The sequence below is a fragment of the Rhinoderma darwinii genome, chromosome 4, assembly GCF_050947455.1.
Source record: "Rhinoderma darwinii isolate aRhiDar2 chromosome 4, aRhiDar2.hap1, whole genome shotgun sequence".
NCBI classification, from domain to species: Eukaryota; Metazoa; Chordata; class Amphibia; order Anura; family Rhinodermatidae; genus Rhinoderma; species Rhinoderma darwinii.
In genome coordinates, this window is record NC_134690.1 from 280,550,260 (window position 1) to 280,571,872 (window position 21,613).

The 21,613-nt window shown below is 41.7% G+C and overlaps 1 protein-coding gene across 10 annotated transcripts in view; it reads left to right on the forward strand.

The window, feature by feature from the left end:
- The window catches only part of QKI (QKI, KH domain containing RNA binding), a 161,185-nt gene that overhangs the window by 48,890 nt on the left and 90,682 nt on the right, over window positions 1-21,613 (forward strand). For all 10 annotated transcript variants that reach the window (XM_075862547.1, XM_075862546.1, XM_075862544.1 and 7 more), the window contains exon 2: window positions 3,483-3,631. In XM_075862547.1, coding sequence (XP_075718662.1) covers window positions 3,483-3,631 — 149 coding nt within the window. The remainder of the gene's footprint in view (window positions 1-3,482; window positions 3,632-21,613) is intronic.

Below are 21,613 nucleotides of genomic sequence, written 5' to 3' on the forward strand. Positions count from 1 at the left end.
GCGTGTTCGGTCCGTATGTTTGTCGCATTTCCCCGAACCGAACACACTGCAGGGAGCCGGGTCCTAGCATCATAGTTATGTACGACGCTAGGAGTCCCTGCCTCTCCGCGGAGCTACTGTCCCGTACTGAAAACATGATTACAGTAAAGGACAGTTGTCCCGCAGCGACTCCTAGTGTCATAGATAACTATGATGCTAGGAGCCGGCTCCCTGCAGTGTGTTCGGTCTGGGAAATGCGGCCGATACACGGACCGTATATCACTGACTGAACATGCTCGTGTGAATCTGGCCTTACTGTGTTATGACTAGTATTCTCTCTTTGGTGGTCCTTGAATTCCTCTCTTATTCAACGTCCGGCGCTGCAATAGGAATAATATGTCAGTTTTACACAGTAATCCTTTAAAAGGGTATTCCAATCTGAGATTTTCAAGGCATATCCCCTGGCACCCCAGAGAGAATGTGATGAGGGTCAGACATAGCCAAGCATGCATGCTGTTCTCCATTGTAGTTTATGGGCGTTGTGAAATGCCCTTAATAGTGAAACCCCACATGCCAGACATTTATGGTATATACTGTCAACCTGCCATAAATATCTCAGATGGAGGTAACTTTTAAAGAGAATATAGCGCTCGGCAGCCCCATAGAAATAAATGGAGCGGTGGTCAAGCATGTGCACTACCGCCCCATCCCTAATAGGGCTCCCAGCAAAGGCAAAGTAAGCCGATCTTGTGATCGGTGGGGTCCCAGCGGTCAGCTAATAATGAATATAGAAAAACCCCTTTATGTTTTATTACGGCTCTAGGAGTGGTACAATCTGAGAATATGGTCCTCGAGCCAGAAAAGTTGTGCACCCTTGGTCTAAAGTAAGCCAAGCAAGAGGTGCCATCAGGAAAGTGTCTAACATGTCTATCAAGATGCACCAGATTTATCATACAGCGTGCACTAGGAAGATCAATTTGGCACATCTTCTATCTACCCGTTTTGTTTAAGCTAAGATTAAGACCTGATAAATCTCGCCCAATGTGACTGTGTGGATATAAGAAGGGGCTGTAAGCGGACTTGCTTCCTGGGGCTCACATTATGTATTTGCATGACTGCGAGTTCTGACCGGTAGCTAATTTTTCAACAGTTGGTTAGCAGACACTATTCGTGAGGGGTTAAAATAAAATGAGTTTTTCTCCTGTGAGCACTATTTATAAAAGTACTTAGGATGATTAAACTGTCACGCCAGTGATTAATGGACGGAGCTTCTGCTGATTTGTCAGCTCTCTCCATTTCAAAATTCAATCATTTTCCTTTGTGTGGAGAGCCTGCGGGCCTATAGGAGTCTTACCTCCCGAGTTGTGCTGCCAGGCTTCTGGACTGCAACCACCGCCGGCAGGCCGGCCTCTCGTCCCCTTCAGCTGACATGCTTAAACTCACTTGACGTTACTGATGTACTAATCTTTCATGGAGTTAATAAATATATATATATATATATATATATATATATATATATATATATATATATATATATATATATTAGTACGTTACAGTGAGTAAATGAAATATTTCTGTTAGTCTGGCTCATTTTTCTTTGGCATTGTCTTCCTCCAGTACCAACAAAATGCTTCCTGGGATTGTAGCTGCTACACTGTATGTTTACTCTGTTGTAGGCTGAACTTTTTACAAGCGACGTGAAATTGATGAGGATTATGCCAAGGGTACTATAATCTTTTTTTAAATTCCGCCTATGTAGGCTGAATCTAACCTTATGGCCACAGAGGAAGCATAATAATGTAAAGACTGTTACAATAGCAAGAGAGTACAAACCCCTAATCCAGCGTAATCTCCTGCATTGCTAGGGATTTGGTTATCATTTTTAAAATCAACCAGCTGATTATGTAAAACAAACTACGGTCTAGTGCAGAATCCGCGGCTTGTACCCTGGGAGCCAGTTTTGCTTACTTGCTTGGGGCTGCATTTTTCCCTGGTCTCTCCGGTCCATTATGTTGTTGCCCTTTCAATTTATTTGACACACTTGATATATTTTCTACTGTGTTTTATTAGAATGACCTTTCAAATTAAAAGAGCATGTTCCATGCTTGCTGCTTTTTTTTTCTTAAGCATTTCTATTCTAGCCACCATCCATCACTCTTTCATAAATTCAGATCCTTCATCGTTGGGTTAAGTACGGACCCCTGTAATTGTGGTCAACTGCAGATATTATAGGCGGTATTTTACAATCCTAGAAACTTAATGGGGGGAAAAAAGTATTGGGGCAGATTTACTAAAGGCTAAGCTTTAGACAGGCAGTCAGAAAATGTGCCAAATTTATCTAAGCCGTGCACGCTGTATGATAAATTTGGCGCATCTTGCTAGACATTTTTGTCTTCCTTATACCACCTATTATCTGGCTTAGGCCTCGTTCACAACTGCGTTGGGGGCTCAGGGGCCACCGTTGCAGATTCAGCTGAGATTAGGGACACAATGCTGCGCTATTGTCACCGGTAATACCACGGACACCCCTACAGAAAGCCGATGGAACCCATTAAAGTCAATGGGTTCCGTCGGCCGCCGGTGGTGTCCGTGATGCAACGGAACAGTTTCTCCAGTTATTCCCTCGTTCAGCTCCTCTGACGGAGCAGAACAATGCAATGTCACAATGCAGCATTAGTTTTATGCCAGGACACAATTTAATGCAGTGTCGAATTTAAGCTACGCTGCTAAGCCACGACTCCTTGTCAAGCGTGTCAAAAAAGTGTTTAAATCGGTTGTTAAAGCATGTACACCACAATTCTGCTGGATTTTGAATAATCTCCCCCATTTTTTATTTTTATTGCTTTATGTCTTTCTTTATGGATCAGCCCCTTGGAAATGACGCACTGTACGTAAATAAACAATGCCTGTGCTTTGGAGGCCATTTCTTCAGTGAGCCTGTGGGGATAGAAATCCATCGTGTCACACAATTTTGTGACCTTAATGAGTCTGAAATCTGCTCGCACTCGTTTTTATATACCTCCACATAAATATTTGTGTAACGTTCATGTAAACGGAAAATAAAAAGGTATGCCAGGTAATGCAAGAATCACATTCTTCTATATAAGGGATTTTCCAAGAGCCAAAGACATTGGCTAAAGGTAGTGAATGTGATGAAATGAAACGTGCTGGCCTAGTATATCCCCTGCCGCTCCAGTGTTCCCACCGATCTCTGAAAGTTGTCCTGCAGTGACGGCGCGCTGACCTCCGCAGTAGTGGGTAGTCGGCACGTCATCATTGCAGGAGAGCTAACAAAAACAGACCGGACTCCTGGAGCAACAGGTGATCTCAAGTGAGGAATGTGTTTTTCACATCCCCTCTCTTTAGGCTTTTGAAAAACCCTTTTTATATTCCATTAATCTGACATTAGTTTGTCTGATTGTTTCGGACACCCACAATACAATTATTTTAGATACATTTGCGTTTATCCATTATTGATTATTTGTTTTTGTTTTCTTGTGCAGAGATCAGCAGAGTACGGAAGGACATGTACAACGACACATTAAATGGCAGCGGCAACACGGACAGGCGAAGTGCAGAACTGCCAGATGGTATTGGACCTATTGTACAGTTACAAGAAAAACTTTATGTGCCTGTTAAGGAATATCCAGATGTAAGTTTTTATATTTATATATATATATAATGGTGTATGTTGTTTTTGGAGCAAAGATGCTTTGTGGAATAATAGTATGTTTTGTATTATGATAGAGCCTTTATTCAGGAGAGCATAGAATTATTTGCAGTAATATGTGATGTGCACGTATCATGGTGCTAGTTTGATGAGGGGTTGTCAAGCATCTACACGTTATCCCTCGGCTGCAGTTTACAGAAGCGCTCCTCCAGACTGCGGGTGGTACTCTGGCTAATATAGAAAAGATTGGTCTATACTAACCCCCTTAAAGAGGACCTGTAAGTTGAACTGGTTAATATAGTCACTTAGTCACTAAAGAATACATTTATCATATAATTCCTTATTGATTTCTTCAGAAAGAGAAAATAGCATTTTGATGATACATGGCTTTTAACAGTACGTCTTGTACTTTGTGGAAGAAAAGCAACCTACTGAAACTAGTCATTGGATATTATTGGTTGGTTGATGGCTGCAAGTCCCGTGATAACATGGAGTCCTGTAATGCTGCAGTTAACCATTGCCTATATGTCCTGGATGTTTACCTAGGGAGGTTTTATACGGCCAGATTTTCTGGCTGGTAACTAGTGCCGATTGACGTTCTAGCACGTCGATCGCTGCTCGCTTGGCCACCTTTACATGGAGCAATGGTTGGAATGTATAGGTACGATTAGTCCATACGATCGTTCGTCCCCATATGTTTTGCATCTTGTTGGCAGGACATTCTTGGTTTACACGGGGAGATGTGCTGCCGAAAACGCACGAGGACAAACTAATAACAATTGTTCGTCCCCATACATTGCACCAATTGTTCCATGTGAATGGAGCTAAATTAGCACCGATCGGCAAGCTATAGCCACAATTCTTTTGGCTGTATAAAAGATGCGATCAGCCGATTTTACAAAGGGCAATGATCATGTGAACGAGTGTTGGTAAGATCACTCGTTCACCCGATCATTGGCAAAAGGTAAGCGTCTTAACAGAGCACAAGTATGATCGCTTAGCGAGTATTTTATTTGGGTCTTGGTTGTAAATAGAAGGTAAAGGTAGAATTGTGGTGCAGTACCACAACCTTTATTAATGGAATTTCCATTACATTTGTGTATTTTTCTTGTAAGAAAAACAGCAATTTTAAAAGTAAACCGGGTTGAGACACTGCAATCGCTGAACCTAGCAACTAAAGGTTACGGCCGACTCTTGACATTGACAAATAATATTTCAGGAAAGGCGGCGGAATTGCATCTCTGCGTTAATGTGTCCATTTAAAGCTTCCCCAAAATAGATTTGGGATAGAATTTTCCAAGCATGAAATAGGTTTCTGTTGTTCGATTTTCATTTTTTAAATTTAAATTCAATATCAAACTTCCTAAAACGTGAAAATATATAACAGTATAGATTTAAAGGGCTGAAAATAATAAAAATATTTCAGAGATATTGCTGACCACCGGTAGAAGTGGAATTTCCTTGTTATTACGTAATGTGCCACGTGTATTGCTGCAGAGTTTGTTATGCAACCTCCACAGTTTTTTGGTTGGTCATTGTTTCTGCTCTTAAAGGGTAGTTTCCATCACAGAAAGTGATGGTATATACTAGTAATATGCCATCACCTTTTAAATGTTGGGAGTCCAACTGCGAAACACCCACCGATTCTGAGATTAAATACTTCAGTTCTGCCTCAACTCGGGCCATTGGCAGCGCAGGGACCTGCAGCATGGCCCCATACACTGGAATAAAGCGGAGTTGCAGTTCCTTGCATAGCGCTTGGTCTGTAGCGCTGCTGTGCTGGGAAAAGCAGTGAAGGGGCCAGAGCAATAACGAAGTTATCTGCAGCCCCTTAATTCTCTAGATCGGTGGGGGTACCGACAGTACGGCCCTTACCAATCAGGATATCGCTAGGATATAACCATCAACTTTCTATCACTTTCTATGATAGGAATAACCCTTTTAAGACATCCTGTCACTACGACATACACTATGATAAGGACATGATACCCTTATACTAGTGGGTTCAATTTCACTCACTATTGCCCAACAGAACGCTAAAAATAAAGCTCTTTCTGATTCCGAGAATTAAGTGTATCCCATGATGCCTTTCATCAGCTTTGAAAAGGATCATGCCGTCTATGACTTAGGAGAATCTGTTATAAGGTTTATGCTGCCCTATTTGAGGGCAGCAGAATATAGTGGCAGAGACCCTGAATCCTACAGTGTATCGCTGACTTTGTAATATTTAATCGTCATAAAATAGGCAGCGCGAGGCGAGCCAGGAGTCCTCTCAATGATAAGCTCGCGCTCAGGAGTCCTCTCAATGATATGCTCAGGAGTCCTCGATATTCATGAGCCGTGGCTAGCCTCGCTCACCCGCCGCTGATTGGCGGCTTTCTCCCCATGCACAGTATAGGTAGAAAGTTTTCAATCAGTGTCCGGTAGGCGGGGCTAGACGCAGCTCCTAAATATGAGCTGCAGGAGAAAGTGATTTTTACAAAAACTACTGAATACTGACAAATGAGTAATACAGGGTTGGAATCAGGGTCTCTGACACTACTTTATGCTGCCCTCCGATAGGGCAGCATAAACCTGGTGACACACTCCATAACTTAAAGGGAATCTGTCACATGATACTTTTTAGAGCTACTCTCACAGTGACTACAGATTCATGGACTCAATCGTTTGAAGGCCTAAGGCCTTATTCAGACGACTGTGTTCGATCCGGGATCTATACGTACCGCGTGTCGGCCGCATTTCCCAGCCAATCCATACGGGACAGTATTCCTGCGGGGGAGCAGGGACTCCTCTCATCATAAATTACTATGATGCTAGCTAGGAGCCCGACTCCCTGAACTGTGCTCGGTCCAGGAAATGTGGCCGAGACAAGGTCCGTATATCACGGACTGAACACGGCTGTCTTAATAAGGCCCAAGAAGCAGATGTGCCATAGGAGATGGTTTTTAAAATCACTCTGCATTGGATCCTGCTGATTTACGACACATTTTCATGAACTTCACTTTCTCACTGTTTTAGTGTACTCACTTCTATTTTGCCCAGACATTCTGGCTTGTTGAAATATAAAGAATTTTATAATTCTAGTGATATGGCTGTGCTATAATCTCATGGCACTTTTTTATATATATATATATATATATATATATATATATATATATATATATATATATATCTCTGTGTTACTTAGCTTGTGTGTTTTTGTCAGAAGGACTTTTCATAGTATAGTGCCCTTAACCCCTAGGCGCACCACGACGCAACTGTACGTCCGGGTGGCCAGTGTCTTAGCGCACGGGGACGTACAGTTACTGCGTAGTTCCCGGTGCACACTGTCGGCAATAGTGTGCACCGGGAACCGGGAGGTCAGCTGTCCCTGACAGCTGACACTCCACTGTTTCCGGTCAGCGGCTTATTTCCACTGATTTCGGCAATTAACCTGTTAAATGTGGAGCTCGATTGCGATCTCTGCATTTAGGGGGTTTGTAGCACATCAGCTGCCCCAATGCAATTGTGGGGGCTGCCGATGCTTGTGATGGCACCCGGGGGGCCGGCCAGACATTGGCCTCCGGGTCTGCCATGTATGGAAGCCTATGAGGACTAGCCTCTGGCTGGTCCTTGTAGGCTAACAGTCAGAGTAACTGTGACTTCACACTGGCAGTTGGAATACATTACACTACCTAGGCAGTGTAATGTATTCTAGCAGCGATCAGAGCTGCAGGTAAAAAAAGAAAGTGTAAAAAGTTAATAAAAATGTTTTACAAAAGTGTAAAAAAAAAATTTTTTTCCCTATAAGAAGTCTCTTATAGGAAAGAAATGAAAACGTTCGAAAAAAAAAATACAAATGTTGGGGTGCATTTTCTTCTTTATTCCTTGTAAATATTACAAATTTCTATGTTTTTCCCAGAAAAAAAGTTTGATTTTCATTTTCACAGACTAACTCCAATAAATATAGCAAAATACCTGTTGGGTCAAAGTGCTAACTATGCCCCTAGATAAATTCCTTGAGGGGTCTAGTTTCCAAAATGGGGTAACTTTTGGGGATTTCCCACTGTTTTGGCACCACAAGACCTCTTCAAACCCGACATGGTGACTAAAATATAATCTAAAAATAAGCAGACCCCAAAATCCTGTAGGTGTTCCTTTTCTTCTGAGGCCGATGTTTCGGTCCATTAGGGCACTAGGGCCACATGTGGGATATTCCTAAAAACTGCAGGACCTGGGCAATAAATATTGAGTTGCGTTTCTCTGGTAAAACCTTCTGTGTTAGGCCGGATTCACACGAGCGTGTTCATTTTGTGCGCGCAAAAAATGCTGCGTTTTGCACGCGTTGCAGTTCCGTGTGTCATCCGTGAATGGTGCGTGGCTGCGTGATTTTGACGCATATGCCATCCTTATGACACGCGGTTTTGCTGTTTAGAAAAAGAAACGAAGGAAGTGCTTTTATTTTTTCCTTCATTTCTTTATCTACTGTTGCGCGAATCACGTGCTACACACGGAAGTGCTTCCGTGTGCCGTGCGCGATTTTCACGTACCCACAAGTATAGGACATGTTGTGAGTTTTATGCAGCGGACATACATGCGTGAAAATCACGGACTGTCTGAACGCCCCATTGACTAACAAAGGTCTGTGCGATGCACATGATTTTCACACGCGTATCACAGACGTTAAATACTCTCGTGTAAATAAGGCCTTACAGAATTTTTTTTTTATTGCAAATGAATTTCGGCAAAAAAAAAAATTTATACATTTCCCCTCTACTTTGCTTAATTTACTGTGAAACGCCTAATGGGTTAAAGAGGCTCTGTCACCACATTATAAGTGCCCTGTCTCCTATATAAGGAGATCGGCGCTATAATGTAGGTGACAGTAATGCTTTTTATTTAAAAAAACGATCTTTTTTCACAACGTTATGAGCGATTTTGGTTTATGCTAATGAGTTTCTTAATGCCCAAGTGGGCGTGTTTTTACTTTCGACCAAGTGGGTGTTGTACAGAGGAGTGTATGACGCTGACCAATCAGCATCATGCACTCCTCTCCTTTCATTTACACTGCACTAGCGATATAGATATATCACTATGTGCAGCTACATACACAAACACTAACATTACTACAGTGTCCTGATAATGAATACACATGACCATCCAGCCTGGACGTCATGTGTACTCAGAATCCTGACACTTCTGACTCTTTTCTGTGAGATTCCAGCAACGGATACGAAATCTCGCGAGATTACGAGATTTCGTATCCGTTGCTGTAAATCTCACAGAAAAGATTCAGAAGTGTCAGGATTCTGAGTACACATGACGTCCAGGCTGGATGGTCATGTGTATTCATTATCAGGACACTGTAGTAATGTTAGGGCTTGTGTATGTAGCTGCACATAGTGATATATCTATATCGCTAGTGCAGTGTAAATGAATGGAGAGGAGAGCATGATGCCGATTGGTCAGCATCATACACTCCTCTGTACAACGCCCACTTGGTCGAAAGTAAAAACACACCCACTTGGGCATTAAGAAAGCTCATTAGCATAAACCAAAATCGCTCATAACGTTGTGAAAAAAGATTGTTTTGTTAAATAAAAAGCATTACTGTCACCTACATTATAGCGCCGACCTCCTTATATAGGAGACAGGGCACTTATAATGTGGTGACAGAGCCTCTTTAAGAAACTTTCTGAATGCTGTTTTGAATACTTTGAAGGGTGCAGTTTTTAAAATGGGGTGATTTATTGGGGGATTCTAATATAATAAGGCCATCAAAACCACTTCAGAACTAAACTGGTCCCTGTAAAAATAGCCTTTTGAAATTTTCTTGAAAATGTAAGAAATTACTGCTAAAGTTCGAAGCCTTGTAACGTCCTAAAAAAATAAAAGGACGTTCAAAAAAACGATGCAAACATAAAGTAAACATATGGGGGATGGTAACTAGTAACTATTTTGTGTGGTATTACGATCTGTTTTACAAGCAGATACATTTAAATTTAGAAAAATGCAAATTTTTGCAAATTTTCTCAAAAATTTTGGCGTTTTTCACAAAATAATATTGAATTTATCGACCAAATTTTTCCACTATCATAAAGTACAATATGTCACGAGAAAATTATCTCAGAATCGCTTGGATAGGTAAAAGCATTCCGGAGTTATTACCACATAAAGTGACACATGTCAGATTTGAAAAAAATTGGCTGTTCCGCAAGGCCAAAACAGGCTGCGTCCTAAAGGGGGTTAAGGGATGCTTATGGGTGGGGGTGTCTAACCATTAGGTTCCTCGCCCCCTTCTAGGGGAGTCAGTCTGAAGCTTGGGCAGCAGCGTAGGCAGACACCTGTTTTATTACATTTTTCTGTTTTTCACTTTTATTTTCCACAAACTTCTAACGTCTGTCACTTTCTAGGCACTATCCTTATTAAAGCATGACCCTTTAAAACGCTGCTACTCCCATCCTGCAGGTGTGATGCTCTCCAAAATAGCCACCAGCATATGAAGTATTCACTTCCTATCCTTTCGTTGACTTCACTTTTCCCTGGAGTTTATTATGCTGACATGATGATATTGTGAATGATAAGAAGCATCAACTTTGAGATTTGGAAGTTTTTGTTCTTTTAAGATTAAAATTACTTGGCTTTGATATAATGCTGCAAAGGTCCTTTTATGCAGCGACACCAAACTGTATGTCTGTCTGCAGACTCCCAATCTGTAAAACTTTCATGGTCTTAAAGGCATGGTGTTGCCCGAAAAACATGTTTTTTTTTTTTAAATTTAAACATTTAGTGTGTGGGTGATTAAACATTGTTCAAATTTTTTTTATTTTTTTCGCGAGTCAGGAAATATTATAAATTTTTTCTAATTTATAATACTACCCATTTTTGGTCACTAGATGGAGCTAGTTCCCAAAATTGCAGCATTGCAACATTGGGTTAAAAGCTCTCGCTCTAGTGAGCTCTCAGCATCCCCCCCTCCTTTATCCTGGCTAGTGCCGGGATAAACGAGGGGTTTGAAAGGTTTAACCTCCTACACTGTGTGTCGCCATTTTTTGAGGTAACCCACAGTGTAGTAGGTTTACATACAGTAGTAAACACACACAAACACTAACATACATTGAAATCTCTTACCTGCTCCTGCCGCCGCGGCTCCCTCCGGCCCGTCCGCTCCCTTTGCTGCCGCTGTTCCATGTGCACAAGTCCGGAAGCCGCGACCGGAAGTAGTAATATTACTGTCCGGCCGCGACTTCCGGTCCACAGGAAAATGGCGCCGGACGGCGCCAATTTCGAATAGGACTGTGTGGGAGCGGCGCATGCGCAGTTCCCACACAGACGCCGTACACGGCAGTCAATGGGACGGGAGCCGTTCGCAGTCCCTATGGGACTGTGGCTGCCGTATTCCATGTCTGTGTGTGTCGTTAATCGACACACACAGAAATGGAACAAAAAATGGTAGCCCCCATAGGGAAGAAAAAGTGTAAAAATAAGAAACAGTAAAACACAAACACACAAATGAATATAAACGTTTTTATTAAAGCACTAACATCTTTAACATATAAAAAAATTATTTGTGATGACACTATTCCTTTAAGGCAGGAACATACTTGCGACGCAAAAATCGCAAGTGAGAAAAAAAAAAAACTTGTGCTTGCCCCCGGCCATTGTCCTAGCAACGTGATACTCTATTCTGAGCGCAGCCCGGCCTCCTGGGATGATGTTGTATCCCATGTAACTACTGCAGCCAATCAGAACTGCAGCAGTTCACATGGACTACAGGGTCATCCCAGGAGGCCAGACTTCCCTCAGAGGAGAGAAAAGTGTTGCCATTACTACTGCCGGGTATGTATATATATAAAAGATATTATTTTTTTTATAAATTCCTGCAGGATTTCCGCAGTGGTCATTCAGCAATAAAAACTGCATCACAATTTGGTGTGGTTTTTCGGGTGGAATTCCCTGCGGCTTCCAGGATGGATACGCTGTGTACTTTTCGCAGCGTATCTGCCCTGTGTGAACGTGGCCTTAAAGAGGATCTGTCACTAGTTTTATTAATTCCCTATCTCCTAACTAATCTAATAGGCGCTATGATGCTGATAACTACAGTGTACGTTTTTTTTATTTTTTAAAAGTTTATTATTTGGAAAGTTATGAGCATTTTTCGAAGTATGCTAATTTGGCTATACTTGCCAAAGGGGAGGTGAATCTTTTCACTCTGGGCGGTGTAATGTTCTCTGTATGAGGCTGTCCAATCAGCATACAGCTTCTCCCACTTCCCTGCTCAGCAACATAGCGTGATCCTATAGTATACAGCTTCCATTCCTGACTGGTGATACCTCCGAGATATGGCTATTTTGAAGTGATCCCCCTTCCCTACAGCTTGAGTCCCTCACACTGTGTGAAGTAGCTTCGTGCTGATAGGACAGCGTCAGAGGCTGTGACATAGCTCCACCTCAGGAGAATCGGTGGGGGTGACACCCACTTGTCTAGTATAGCCTCATTTGCATATTTAGAAAAAAAGCTCATAACTTTTAAAAAAAAATAAACTTTTTGGGACACAATTTTCACTAGCAAGATCGGAGTGACAGCGCCTATTAGATTAGCTAGGAGATAGGCCATTACTAAACTAGTGACCGATCCTCTTTAATGTGAAGACAAGTGGGGGAGTCCCAGCATGCTCTGGGAACAAATGTTACTGATTTGGAGGGTATAGAGATGACCTTTTGGCGTTTGTGACCCAAGAAGTCACATTTTCCTAAAATACATAAAATGCCACTCCTCGCCATATTTACAAAATGAGAACGCTAAATGCGTCACTCTACAAAGTTTTATGGCACTTTGTTTCTTCCCTCTTGGTAGAACCTCTGTTGAATTGTTAATTGAAGAGTATTTAACAAAATTGACTTAATCGAAGTCTTTCATCTGAATGTACTTCAATGTTTAACTGCTCTCCCTTATTCTCACAAATGAATAAATGTTTTTAAATTATAATTATAGCTTTAATAAAAAAATATGTGCTAACTCTGATTAATGTGAAATTCACTACTGGTGTTCCTCTGTGGCTTCTTAGTCAAACTCAAGAACTCAATAATTATCACATCTAAAGCATCATGTCCTCCGAGTATTGCGGAGCTCAAAGGGCAGCAGTGATAAACAGCTTGTGCGTACTTTTTGACCATTTTCGTTAAAATGTTTAATTAGTGCAACAAAATGATGAACCTGGGGATTAATTGTACTTTAGGGAGCTTACTAACGAAATAACATCTCATCATCGCCGAATATTAAATGCTGAAATGCTATAGATAAGTTTATTTCCACATTAAAGCGCGTAGTAGACTGTGGCAAATGTAGGTGGAGTATTAAGAATCTATGATTTCTCAACCTACACACTGGACAATTTCTAGCTGTATTGCATTTTTAATTCCTTAACTAAAAAGCCAATGATAGGGAGAACGTGCATTCGTATGAACACTCGTTCACGATCATTGCCCTGTGTAAATATGGTAGGGATCAGCCGACGTACGAGCGAAACGCTCCTTCGCCGGCTGATTTAATATTTTATCCTGCCTTGAAAAGAATTGTTGTCGGCAGCTAAACAGGGGATGTGCTGCCGACATGATGGAAATGTATGGGGACGAGCGATCGCAGAAATAAACATTTGTCCCCATACAGTTTTACATAGGCCCATGTAAAGGATCTCTTAAATGAGCATTGATCGACCTGTAAGTATCGGCACTCGTTATGTGCACATCTGCCCGTGTAAACCCACCTTTACGATTGTAGCCTTCAATCCTTTCCATAGAAACTGGACTAAGGTGTGAAATATGGAAGTGTTCGGTATGTTAACACGATCATAGTTTAGAGCAGTGTTTCTAGGCGTACCCTAGTTTTTGGTGTGGAACTGGGGAGGGAGCCTTCACTTAAGTCATCACAAACTACCCAGTGCTGTCTCTGACTACACCAATCCCTGGTTTAGCATAATCAACTGCTTTTGTGCTTACTTTAACCCGTTAGTGACCGCCAATACGCCTTTTCACGGCGGCCACTAATGGGCTTTATTCTAATGCATAAGCCTTATGGCGCTGTATCAGAATAAATAGAGCAGGGAGCGGTCAAATCTCCCTGCTCTCAGCTGCCAGAGGTAGCTGAGGGCATCCCTGCTCGAACAGGTGAGATCGATATTAGTATCGATCTCACTTGTTTAACCCCTCAGATGTGGCGCTCAATAGCAAGTGCCGCATCTGAGTGGTTTTGGAGAGAGGGAGGGAGCTCCCTCTCCATCCCACCGGCGATAAGATCGCCGAGTGTCTGTGTCTCCGATGGCAGCCGGGGGCCAGATAAAGGCCCCCAGGTCTGCCGGTAGTGAATGCCTGCTAGGTCATGGCAGAGGCATGGCCTAGCAGATGCCTGTCCGTTTTAAACGGACAGGCAGTAATACACCGCAATACAAAGGTATTGAAGTGTATTATAAAAGCGATCGGAGAATTGCATATTAAAGTCCCCTAGTGGGACTAGTAAAAAAAAAAAAATGAAAAACCCACTTTTTCCCCTTACAAAATGCTTTACTATTAAAAAACAACAAAATAAAGTAAAAAAGTTACACATTGATATTGCCGTGTCCGTAACGACCCCGACTATAAAGCTATTACATTATTTAACCCGCACGGTGAACGCTGTAAAAAAATATAAAATATAAAAAACTATGGAAAAATTGCTGTTTTTGTGAATCCTGCCTTTAAAAAAAATGTGATAAAAAGTTATCAAAAATTCGCATTTACTCCAAAATGGTACCAATAAAAACGACAAGTCGTCCCGCAAAAAAAAAGCCCTCATACAACTGCATCGGCGAAACAATAAAGTTACTGCTCTTCAAATATGGAGACACAAAAACAAATAATTTTGAAAAAGTGTTTTTACTGGGTAAGTAGTAAAATCTATACAAATGTGGTATCGTTGCAATCGTAACAACCCGCTGAATAAAGTTATTGCGTTATTTATACAAAACGGTGTCGATTTAGGACGCAAAAAAGGGTAGCAAAATGTGTTTTTTTTTCTATTTCCCCCCCCCAAAAAAAAGTTAATAACCGTTAATCAATAAATTATATGTACCCATAAATGGTGCTATTAAAAAATACAACTTGTCCCGCAAAAACAAGACCTTCTACAGCTATGTCGACGCAAAAATAAAAAAGTTATAGCTCTTGGAATGCGACGATGGAAAAACGTAAAAAATGGCTTGGTCATTAAAGAGGCTCTGTCACCAGATTATCAAACCCCTATCTCCTATTGCATGTGATCGGCGCTGCAATGTAGATTCGTCAGCATCATCCACTTCTATTCACAACTCCCAGCTAGTAAAACAAGTAAACACGCCCAGATGTTACAAACACAATACACGCCCAGTTGGCAATAAGAGAAAACACGCCCAGTTGTCCCTTAGAAAGGCTGATTTGCATAAATATAAAATTGCTCATAACTTGGCCAAAAATTATCGTTTTAAAAAAAAAACATTACTGTTATCTACATTTCAGTGCCGATCACATGCAATAGGAGATAGGGGTTTGATAATCTGGTGACAGAGCCTCTTTAAGGTCTATGATAGGCTGGTCATTAAGGGGTTAATGTTATGTTGGGTTAAGGAGACAAATGTAAATTGAGCAATGTTTTTAATGTTGGACGTCCATGACGTCATCCTGTTCTGACTGGTGGTGCCTCAGTGGAAGAAGATTGAGACGCCTTAGTTTAGAGCAATTGCACCCCTACTTTTGCAGGGTGTGCTTGTGCAACAAAACTGTATTCATGCACTTGTCTGGCCTCCAGTTGTCCGCGCATTTCTTATGTGGCTTTAAAATAAGCACTATTTCCAGCAAATATTCAGTTTCCTATAGTGTTCATTGAATATAAGATTTTAGATGTGTGCAGATCTTGTAGAAAATTGAAGGGATGATTCGAGTTTGAATTGTTGCCAAAATGAATCTTTGGGGGTGTACATGACCCACTTTGTGAAATTGAATGTGAGCAGCTACTACAGTTAAAAAATTGAGGCTGAGGTTTTCGGTTACATAGGGGAATCCTTGTATCGTTGTCCGGAAAGATCTGCTACTTTCTGTGTTTTTAAAACCATAACCACAATGCAAATTCATTGGTTGTCTTGTGTACTTTGTCATCTGTTGTCTGTCCGTCATTTACATTCAGGGAGCAGCTAGATACGCTGGCAGCCTGTGATTCCAGCGCTTTAGTGATAGGATTTCAATAAAACGGCTCCTCTCCATATAAAGAGGACCTGTCACCTGTCCTGACGTGTCTGTTTTAGTGTATTTCCTATAAAATCACACTTCTGGAACATGTTTTCTTAGAACTCTGCATTATGAAGTTCCTCTGTTAGTCCTATTAGAAATGTATGAGTAAAGTCCTCTTATGAGATGCAAATGGATGGGATTGTAGTAAAAATGTTTCTCCCCATCATTGCTCCATTTGAATGGTGCAAACGCGCGCCGATCGACAAGTTGAATTGACGATCGGCGCTCTTTGAAGGCTTGTCCACACGTAGCGGAATTGCTGTGTATACGCAGCAGAATAAAGTAGCCGCAAAGTGTGTGAGATTTAACAAATCTAATCCACACTCTGTGTATAAATTCAGAGGAGAAATTGACCTTCGGTGCGTGTTTTTCAGACCGCATAATGTCAATTCGTGCTGCGGAAGGTTCACCTAGCACTGTGAAATTTTCTGCAGCAATTCTGTTGTGTGGACGAGCCCTAAGGCTTCATGCCCACTTCAGTCTTTTTTCTTCAGGGTGCTAGCCGATTTTCAGACGGCTAGCACCCTGACCCATTCATTTCAATGGGGCCATGCACATTTACATTTTTTTGACAGTCCCGTTGCTCCAATCTGACAAAAGTAGAGCATGTCCTACTTAAGTCTGAGATTCCGGGACCGTGAGGCCCATGCAAGTCAGTGGGGCCGTCAAAAAATATGAAGGCACACGGAAGGCATCCGTGTGCCGTCTGTGTGTGACAGAGCCATTGCCTAGCAACGGCCGGGCGGGCTGAGTTACACATACAAACTGCACTAATCGGCAGCCCCTTCTCTCTGTCAGCACTGATAGAGAGAAGAGGCTGCTGATCAGTTTTGGAACGCAGCAATATTAAGACAAATAAGTTCATACGTACCCCGGCCGTGGTCTTGGTGACGCGTCTCTCTTCTGACATCCAGTCCGACCTCCCTGGATGACGTGGCAGTTCATGTGACCGCTGCAGCCTGAATTGGGTCTGAAACGTCATCTCAGCAGGCCGGACTTGATGAAGAAGTAGGCAAGCAGGGAATTCTGGGTAAGTAGTACAGTTTTTTTTTAATGAGCCATTAATCTATATTGTGAGCGCTGTGCATGGTATTCCCTGTCCAGCGGTAGTCTCTGTCCAGGGTGCTGAAAGAGTTAAAGGGCTGCACTGATCGTCAGTAACTCTCTCAACACCCTGGACAGTGAGTACCGCTGGACAGGGAATAGAATGTGCGACACTCACAATATCGTGTACATAGTGTGAACGGGTTTGTTTCCTCTCGGAAACTGAAACACGGAAGTGTACACGGGAAGCACACTGTTCCAATCCCTGACACACGGATCCGTGAAAAACGGCCATGAGAACGGTGATGGAAGTATGCACGAGGCCTAAAGGTGGTTAAAGAAGGACGTGGATCTGCCCATATAAAACCACCATTATATGGGCCAATAATCGGGTGAACAAGCATCCATATGAACGCTCGTTCCCGATCATTGCCCTGTGTAAACAGGGCAAAGATCAGCCAATGGACGAGCAAACACTCTTCTGTCAAAGTAGCTGTATCAGGGCGTGTATGTTTTTCCAAAGGCACTATTTTGGGATACATTTAATATATTCAAAGATTTTTTTTTATTTTGATGGGTGTGGCAAAATAACAGCAATTCCACAATTTTTATTTTTTTTTGTTTTTACGGCATTCATTTGTGCGATATAAATGTTATGTTTTTTTACTACTTTTCACAGCTGGGTTTTTACATTTATTTTTTTTTTAAACATTTGTTTAACTTTTCTTTCAATTTCTTTTCAGTTCAACTAGGGGACTTGCCCATTTAATCGCTTACATAATACACTGCAATTCTTCTGTATTACCGTGTATTATGTCTGTTAGGTCTTGCGTCTGGCGGGGCCTAATAGACAAATACATGACAGACCTAAGGGCCTCCCTCTGTGTGTAACCACTTAGATTCCTTGGTCGCTATTGACAGTGGCATCTGAGAGGTTAAACGACTGGGATTGGAGTCCTCTCCGATCCCGGACTGACTTTGCAGCAGTGTCTCAGCTGTAATATACAGCAAAAACCCACTGCGGATGATGCGAGCACAGCTCCTGAACTGTGCCGTACGTGTGTGGCACGTTGCACCAAGGGGTTAATAGGTGTTTAACATAAGTATATAAGAGCAGACTATGTGCAATGTTGTTTGGCTGTAGTAGTTGTGTGTTTGTTGCTGCGGAGTCCAATGACATTTTATACATTGCACTTCATATCCTAAAGCATGCGGACCCTAAAGCTAATTCCCATAAACAAGTCTTACTTGACAGATTTATAATTGCACCAGCGTAGTGAAGGGCGGCATCTGAACAGCAGGGTTAATGAATGTATTTTCCCCTCTTCCTCTTGGCCTTTACAGTGTCCTGTAGCTAATGCTGTTTGAAATTATTTTGCCGGAGCATTTTGTGTGACATCATTTTAATTAAGTGGAACAACACTGGCATAATAAATCAACAGCGAGCAAATTTCCGATATAGCTGATAGGAGCACATCCACCCACCTTTATATATACAACTTGGAGAAACTGCCTTGCCAGCCGTGATTGTTGGCAGATTGTGAAATGCCAGTGTTGAAGGTCTTAGCGGCTGACTGCTCTCACTATATAATTTGCTGCCACGACAGAGATTGTTATTTTGTACAATTGCGAGTTTTCTGCCAGTGTTCTGGAAATTACAGTAAGCTCCCAGTTACTATACTGGTTTATCTTCAAACCAGCAGTGAAATGTAGCGCTTTGTGAACTTCAAGCAAAAAAACGATCCCCTGCCCAGTGTAACCAGTGTGTGCTGATGAGAATTTGAGGGACAAAAGAAGTTTTTTGTTTTTCACCACTCACGTAATTGTCAGTCTTGAACAGCAGTTTTGCACAATTCAACCAGTACCTCTATGATGGCTACCTTGTATAGGAGAGAAGATATGACATTAGATTATCTGCAGACCAATGGCTCCATCCAAGTTCTGAATTGAATGGAGCCGTAAGAAGCTACGCCCTTCAGGATTTTTTTTTCTGTAAAAAACCCAAATCCAGGTCCTGTTTAATCCGGTGCCATATTAGAGATATTATTCCCAGCATTGTCCTTAATAATATGGTGCCACACAGAGGCACCATAGTGCAGCGCACGGAGTACCTAGAGCTCTGTACTGCGGAGCCGCTCTAAGAATGATGAGAAATAATAAATATGGACTTGGTCATTCATAACGGGGGAAATGAAATGAGAGATTTGGGTGAGAGCCTGAATCCCCCTCCCCCTCTCGCTGGCCATGATAAATGGTTACTTACACCCAAAGGCTTTATTCTCTTTTTGTACTTGTGTATTCATCTCCCCGATTCCTTGCATTTTCTTTCTGTTGCACGTGTAAACGACAAGAGCTCCAGAGCATTTTATAACTTTGTCTTCACATGTTGAAATGTAAGGAATTTTTGTCTATATCTCTTAAGGTTCACACATGGCTGAAAGCTATATACGGATCTTGTTCTAACTGGCTAAAGAGTTTGAGGGGAAAACAAAGCAAGGCCAAAGGGGTCATAGATTCAGGTTTGGACAGTGTGGCTGGTGATGAGCTATGCTGAATCAATATACCTCAAGGAGGTTGTGCTCCCAGGTAAAAGTTACTGTAATTGAGTGTTTGTTTTTTTTACTATTTGAAATGATCGGTTCTATATGTGAATTTTGTTTGTTTCAAAATGTCCCATAAGACCTCAAAAAATGTGAAAATAAAATAACAAAATTGATAGCGATTTCTGATAGGGACTTCTGTCTGAAAAGGATGTTCCCATCCACAAGATATGCCTAATAGGTGCAGGTCCCTCCTCGGAGTGCTCGACTTTACCATAGACTTCAGTGGAGAATGCCGCATGCGTGCGGATACGCCTTAAATCCCTAAGATGGTAATACCCCTTACGAACCCGGCCAATTTTGGTCTTGAGAACCAGAATAATTTTTTTTTTTTTTTTTCCCTTCTTTGCAAACTGGCGGTCATAATAAATTTATAGTTCAAGTCGTGTTGATCATGACAATACCAAATATGTGTGTTATTTTATGTTTTAAGACCTATATTAAATAAAGTGTATTTATTGTTTAAAAAAAAACAGATAAATGTATTCGCGTGTGTTTTTTGTCTACTAATTTTTTTTTTAACATTTTGTTAATTTTACTTTTCTTTTTAATCCCATTGGGGGATTTAAAGAAAAGATATAATTATTATTTTTTTTTAACTATAATATACTGGCATAGATCTATTTGCCAGTACATTGGCCTGCTTACGGATCATACACAGGCAGTTGTTCATATGGCCTAACAGCCCTAGGGTCCTTAAATGGACCCTGGATTGACTGCCCATACAAGGGAATCCCTGTGATGCAATCAAAAGGGGGGGACCCCCCACCCTTTGCCTATGAATGCTGCGATCGGCTTTGATTGCAGCATTCAAAAGGTTAACGGCTGTGATCAGAGGCCCTGTTCCTAATCACACTGACACACTTGGTGTGATCGGCAGGTTGAGTTTGCTCTTTCTAATGCACCATTACGAGCATACTCCTCCTCGACAGCAGCCAGGTTAGCTGATGGTAAATGACCGTGTTTTTTTTTTTTTTTTATGTGCGTGTATGTACAACTTTCGGTTATATTCACGTTGGAGACTTGGTCGCATATTCTGTATAACACATCTGGCAGAGTGCTGTGTCTTCCGTTCAGAACAAAAGCCACAATGCAAGTGTGAACAGAGCCTAGCTGAATTAAATTCCTCAAGAATTTTGTAACATTAATAAACACAAGGCTGCATTATATCTTTCAATGCAGAAAATTTTGCTCTCAATTTAGCTGAGCTAATGTTCTTGTTTCATTATGGGTGCCAAGGAGTTTTGGGTTTTTTAATTGTATTAATTATAAAATCCATCTATTGTCCCTATATGCAGCTCTAGCAGGCTGGGTTGTGGCTGACCGTTCTACGGTAGAGTCAAGAAAAATGTCTCCATGAGTAATCCGCATCTCCAGAAACCATTTACGCTCTGTTCACATCACACTTTGGATATGCGACGGTATATGTAGCCTTTACACCCGTTACAAACCAGGATACTTGTCAATGAGAGCAAATAATTTTTGGCCAAAAGGAGCCCAGAAGCTTGGCTATACGTAAGGGATTTCGGATGGCTGTTTTCTGTACGACGTTAACGTGACAAATAACCAATCGATTTCTGCCTTAATCTGTGATTTGGTCTGAGCATCAATTTATGGGATGCAGATCAGTCGTTTGGCATACAAGACTGCACCAAACAACGACCAATAAAATCCATCATGGCAGCTTTTCTACATATCTTTCTTCGATTGCTCTTTGTCATGTTTGTTTGTGTCGCGAAAAGAAAATCGGCACAAATTAGTCTAAATTTACCTATTCGGCCATCCAAAGTCTCTATTGTATGGGCAGCTTTAGGCCTCGTGCACACGGCTTAATTTTGGATAATAGGGCTCATACTCAAGTGCATGGAGTCTTTACCGTACCTCCATGTGCCTCTGAACTTATATGGAGGCTTTTTCAGTCAGATTGTGAAATGCTCCATCAGATGCCATATTTAAGGAGCTCTTACAAGATGGATCCTTTTTGGCATTCATTCTGCGTACATGGAAGTTACATGGCCCCCGTGCTCCGCCATGTGCATGGGGCA